This window comes from Branchiostoma floridae, chromosome 1 (assembly GCF_000003815.2).
Source record: "Branchiostoma floridae strain S238N-H82 chromosome 1, Bfl_VNyyK, whole genome shotgun sequence".
In the NCBI taxonomy this organism is placed as follows: Eukaryota; Metazoa; Chordata; class Leptocardii; order Amphioxiformes; family Branchiostomatidae; genus Branchiostoma; species Branchiostoma floridae.
This window is the reverse complement of record NC_049979.1, coordinates 14,586,530-14,592,944: the sequence shown is the minus strand read 5'-3', so window position 1 is coordinate 14,592,944 and position 6,415 is coordinate 14,586,530. Positions and strand designations below refer to the sequence as shown.

The 6,415-nt window shown below is 41.7% G+C and overlaps 1 protein-coding gene across 14 annotated transcripts in view; it reads right to left on the bottom strand.

Annotated features, from left to right (window-relative positions):
• Nucleotides 1-6,415, bottom strand: part of LOC118409667 (MAGUK p55 subfamily member 5-like) — a 69,354-nt gene that overhangs the window by 46,035 nt on the left and 16,904 nt on the right. Inside the window, exon 1 of one of the 14 annotated variants that reach the window (XM_035810984.1) lies at nucleotides 1,321-1,377. The exons of 11 other annotated variants lie outside the window; for them this stretch is intronic. Coding sequence is in view for 1 of the 3 variants with exons in the window: in XM_035810947.1 (XP_035666840.1) it covers nucleotides 1,177-1,243 (67 nt within the window). In the remaining 2 variants the exon portion in view is untranslated. 2 more of the 14 variants (XM_035810947.1, XM_035810993.1) reach the window with 2 other exon arrangements.

Genomic DNA, 6,415 nt, shown 5'->3' with positions numbered 1-6,415 from the left:
AGACTCAACCTCTGCTTGGAGAGTAGACAATTCCAACAACCTATCATAGATTCTCCCCATGTCTTTTCTATTTAAAGACAGATTTCCCAGCCTGACAATGGGGCAAAAAGTGCCAATAATTGGTTTAGTTCTATACATGACAAAAGAGCTGTCGCAGACTAGGTCTAGCCCCGCCAGGAGTAAACACAATGACGCATATTGTTCTATTGAAGTACAGGGGCAAGCACTCTGTCGCTACCTTAGGAGAACCACATGTATAACCCCCACCTAAACTGCAAGCCAAGCAGCCATCCTTCACCACTATGTCATACATAAGTTCATGTGAGGATAGACTGTTATCTGTCCTCTGAGTTGGTACCTGGAAGCACTTCTGTGCACAGTCCATACAACAAACTCAGATCAAATATCTACTAAGACACCATGTACATTCCAATCCGACCGTTTCTAAATCTCTGAATTTTCCCATGCGTGGAACACGGTTAGTGATAAATCTTCCTTAAACTACAAACTAAACATGCTAAAGTCAACTCTGGAATACACAAGAACGAACAAAACTGGATCAACTCTGAGATTCTCCTGAACAAATTCAGGTTCCAGAATTAGAAACTACTCAACATAAGCCTGACGCAAACAAGGCTTTGTGTAAGCACTTTTACAACCAAGGAGGGAACGCTAACACACAAAATACACTCCCAAAACGACAAAGAGCAAGTAGTACCACCTACCTCCTGCCCCTGTACAAGGTCATTTCAATTCATCATTATCATAAAAGACAATCATGCTGCCAGAATTGAATCAGTCCTGGTCGTTGTAGGTCAACTGTGAAGCTACGCTTAGCAGAGTCTCAACCTGCATACCATAGATAAACAACCAAGAAGCCCGCTACAGGTAGCTGTCGGAAGGGAGGGGCCTCGAGCTTCCCTTTTACCTGGTTCCTGTCAGTTTCCTGAGACTTCTGCCTTTGCCCCCCTCCCTCCTCAGGCCGCTGGCTTGTCACCACAACATCAATAACACTCCATGAACATGCTCCACAACAATCTGGGACAATTCACAACCCTAGATCAACCCACAGCTGTTCCTTCCACCAACTTCACCACTACCTGAGGGAGACACACCTGTCCTGTCCGCCGGGCCTTCACACAGGTGATTCCAAACAGGTACACTCCAGACACTCACCGTAGAGGTGTATTTTCCTGTCACTGCCTTCAACCAGGAGTATCACATAGCCATTGAGATCCACCATTTTCTGGGCTAACCACTCAGTGTTATTCGTTCCCTGCGATTTGCATGACAATAGGGGAGAGGTGAGGCATGACTTACCAGGCCAGGAGTGGGAGTCCTGTCCTGCTGCAGCCCATTGGCTGAAAGCTTGTCCTTCGTTTGCTCACCGCCTCCTCTCCGCTTGTGTTTATCCACCAGAGCTCAGTTGACACACTCTCCACCAGATTAATTATTAATGACAATAGGGGCTGAGAAATTCAGCCTTGGTGCTATCCCCTTTTGTTTCCTACCTCCTAGGGTGTGAGTATGGATCGTTTTCACACCAGTACCCCCAGCTTGTACCTCTAATCTCCCCGAGGGTCAAAGGACACCTGCATTCCTACATATTGATTTCCTGGCCCAAACTCCCAGCATGCATTGCAATGCCCGTTGTGGGAGCTCCGGAGAGAGCTACACAATGGTAAACGAAGTATGCATAGGACAAATCCCACGCCTTTGTAGTTCTAGATGCCACTATGATACCTGATCCGTTTTGCTTTGTTTGACTAAGATGTAAACATGTTGCTGATGTAGTAGAAATAATCTATCATTTTGCAGGCTCGCTTCCTTTGTTCTAACATTGTTGCATTTATCATTTATGTCTCTGACCAGACAGAAGATGGATACCACCGCCTGTGGTCACATGATTTGGACTGGCCTACTTTCTCTGGGTACTTGGAGAAGGACAAAGAAATAATATTGCCCTTTTCAAGTTCACGACAAAGGGTGGCAGGTGGTTATGTAAAAAAATAATAAAATAAAAGGTGGAGGATAACAATAAAATCAGTTTGCCAACCACATCAGCTTCAGTAAACTGCCTAACTTACCTGCTGAGCCACCTGTAAGTATAACAATAACAGGTGACACTGTCTGTTCCAGTTTCCTAATTTACCGGAATACATATACTTAGCAGCTGGGATCAGGAGAAAACATAACTACCGAGTCTCTAAAACCTACTAACCACCCCAAAAAATTCTGCAGTGCATTCATTCTTGAACACTTGAAATGTTCAATCATAGATAGAAAAGTTCTCTTTAGCATGCATTATGCAACTTCTGTCAAGGCTCAATATCAACTCTTTATAGCCACCTGCCACTACAACTTACTGTATCCTACGATTCCTAGGCTGAACTCCCAATACAAACTTCAGACCCTCCCTGAGTCTGCAGACAAAGGACACAGGTGTTTTTTATGTAATCTGAGGTTAAAAGCCACTCAAGTCAAGGACAATACAACAGCTTCTCTCTGCACAGAAAACCTTGGCTAAACAGCAAAGCACCTAGCACTTGGTAAAATTGCAACCAATTACCTGACAAGCTTGCAGTGAAATCAGCAATGTTGGATAAGTACAGCATGCCCATAAAAAGTGATTGTTTACTAAACATTTGATACAAATGTATTCCTTGACACGTATAAACAAAGTGCTAGTATTGCAGGTCAATGAGGACAGCAAGCCTTCAGACTAAACCAGTATTTCTAGCAGGAGAAATAGCTATACTCTCAACAAGGTACATTGTTTTAGAGCTCAGACTAGACATGATACATATTAACATATGGGTCTAGACAGGGATTTTCTTAGAGGATGGGTTCTTGAAAGAATCCTGACCTGATTACACACATTCCTAGCTACTCACCAAGCAGAGGTTGAGTCTCAAAGATATAGTGGTAGTCGGAAATTTACCGGCACGCTCCTCTCACCTCTGCTACAGAACGGAACGAACGGTACAAGCCTTTTAAATCTAATCACTTGGACACATTCAGGGCATCTTATAACTAGGAAGTTAGGAGTTTCTGCCCGTGTGCAGTGAAAGTGTCCCGTCTGCCAGTTGGAGCGAAGAACACCCCATAAAACCGGTCGTGGCAAAAGAAATTTGAACAACCGTGTGTAGGTCGTTCAGATTTCAAACAGAAGTTGAAGACGAGATTTGTCCCGTCAAAGTTGACCTTCTAAAACTCAGACTCTAAAATAACTGCATGAAGCTGAATTAAAACATAACTCCCTCACGCTTTTCCCGTTTTAGGGTATTTACCACATGCTCAGAGTAGCGTAATCATCTCTTGAATTGACAATTTACTCATTCATATCTTATATACATGTCATTCATATCAGTAATTGTTGTAAGAATATTTTATCAGGTGTAGAAAGTTAACATTACTGTAAATGCATTTAAGTTTGCGGTTTAATTTCGCAGTAGCGGGAAAAATGACTTTTTGTGGTGGTTTTAAGTTTGCGGTAGCAACATGCACTGTAGTCTCTTACTGCCATGGAAAAAATGTTTGCGGTTGTTTTAAGTTTGCGGTAAAGCGGCCACCGCGAAAACCGCGAACATTAAACCGCTGCGAAAGTTTCTGCATTTACAGTATGTTATGAAACTTTCAATCTGGGAAAGAATGACGTTGGCCATTGTTGACAGTGAATGGAGATTGCAACGGGTGCTGGCACAGCCCGCTGAACATTGTTTCCAATGTGCCTGATGCGCTTTGATCTGGGGCAATAACACTATTTGCCTCACGATTTTTTAATGCTTCGCAGGGCGGGGTACTAACACAGATTTTTAAAGGATAACCCAGCCCTGGTGCATTTTGAGGCAGAGGTGAGAGGAGCGCGCCGGTAAATTTTCCGACTACTAATATATCTCTGCGACTCAACCTGTGCTTCAGCAATAATTCCTAGCATGCACCCCACCATCTTGCCACATAGAGGCCTGGACAACACTTGCTGGAAGAATTCAAGTTCAAGTTTAAGGGATCAAAACCTGCTTGAGCCTGAACAGAAAATGCAGTGTAGGTATAGAGGTTTTCTTTTCTGGAGGAACAGGGTCCAGTAATGCATGGATGTTTCTTCCGACAGAAGATTTTGAACACATTCTATCTTTTAAGTTTAGCATTGGCCATTGCAAAGGATACCGAAACACTGATGACACCATAAATCTGGAAAATCTAATCATATTTAAGGCTCATTCTCATCTTGCTACAACAAGTACTGCAGAAATTGATAAATCAATTGAAAGACACCTCATCCTGTCTGTTTTTCATTTAATACATTTTTTCTTATTTACAGGGACCAATGTTATGATATAAAAACTAGTTTTAATCTCTGAATCCTTACCTTTCACAGGTGGCATCACCTGTTTAAGTGACTTTAAGTCCATCCTTGAGAATGTTGTTCATGACTAGAAATAGAATAGCATCAGCTTACTCAGACATAAATAATCAATTGACTTTTGTTCCAAACTTGATGTGCCATTAGAAATTTGACGTTCATATGAAAGGCTCCAATACAAACATCGCTCACCTGATATTTACCAGCTGTTATCAGGACTTTGAAGGAACAGGAAGGATTGTTCTTTGATGTAGGTAGGGATATATTTAGATTATAACTAATTTTGGAGAAAATCAATTTCCCATGGTGAGAAATACATGTACCCTCAGCAGTATATGGATTGGTAGTAGCAGTAGCTGAAATACTTATCCAATTTTAACCTTCTCCCTGCTGCCTAACACTGAAACTAACCCCTGACTTGTCTTTTCAAAAGAACCACTAGGGGGCCCAAACATACACAGCTAACTCTCTGCCCCAACAACTATCTAGGACTCAAAAACCACAACCATACTATGTCCAGAACACAAGTTATAAAACTCTGAAGCCCCGTTGCAGTGCAGTAGAAAGCCACAAGGAAGCACTCCACATTTGTTTTGCCAACTCTGACCCACCAATCAAAGGTCAAGGCCTATCTATCACTTACTGTACATGTGCAAACTGGAGATCTGACTGAAAATAGACCTGCTGAATAAAATTCCAGACACCTCATCTTGAATTGTAATTGAAAAGCTTCAATGAGTGCTCTACACATTATTTTTCTGACCTGTCTAATGCCAACCAAATGTGAACTTTTGCAGTGTACTGGCTGGTAATCAAGATCTGAAAAAGATGTGAAAAGGAAGTTTCAACACTACATTGCATTTCATTTAGGAAAGATTGGAGGGACATCTTTCAAAATCTAAGGGGAATGGCATCAAGAACAGTCTATAACTCTATTTGATGTTTATTACCTACCTACCTAGCCCCTTGACCTACAGGTCGTTTATTACCATAAGTGCCAAAAGGCTACCTAGTAGGAGTAGGAGGTTAAAGGGGGATGGTAATTGAAATGAAAAGGAGTAAAACTAAAAGAATATTATTCTGATCAACCACTAATGTTCTTGAACAGAGAAATCCTTGAGGAAGAATCTCCAGACCAAATTGAGTCTGATTATCCTGCCTGTATCATCTGTAGAAAGGCCAGCACTGGATCAATGAAAACCAACACATTCCTGCCTTCCAACAAGGACACAAAAATAGTACAATGGAAAGTCACAAGATTCCTGCCATGGAAACTCCTGGATTATCACTTCAAAGAGTTCTGTGGAATTCCAAAGCAAGAGAGGTCAAGCCCCATCCAGCAGACTTCCTGCATGTCACCAAGAACTGCATGCCAACCTCCACCAGAACTTTCTGGGCAGACATCAAAGTTAAGGCTGCCCATAGGACAGCAGGAATACACTGAAACAAGGCTTTATAATAGCACTAACCTGTATTTCAATCTTAAAGATTCTTCCACCCCAGAAAGGCACATGGATCTACTTTATAACCATTGAAAGAAAATAGGAGTTGCTCTGCTCAAACTCCCAGAAGAGAAACCTAACCTTTGATCCCCATTTTCTCCTGTACCCATCTACAGATCCAACAACTCAAATCTCTCCTTAACAGCCAACTTAACTGGGGAACTGAACATATCTTGACCAAAATGGAACAGCTTAAATTATGCCTGTTCATTTTAATACAAAAAGTCCATGGGCCAAAACTTACAAGGAAAAGAGGGGTTTTCAAGGATTTTATTTTAAGTGGCACTACAATCGTATTGGTAATATACAACACTGATATCAGCCTTTCTCATGGGCATATACTAGTATGATAATGCCTGCTGAACCCAGAGTTACCAAGTTAGATCCAAGACACTGCATCATCAAGCATGTGATTCACCCCAAGTTTGCAATTTTGGTTTCTGTAATGCACTGGTATTAAGCATATAGCACCCATACAAGTAAATTTCCCACAAGCAGAAATATCGCAGAACATCTATTGCCAAAGTCTTAGGATACCCTGTTTACAAAC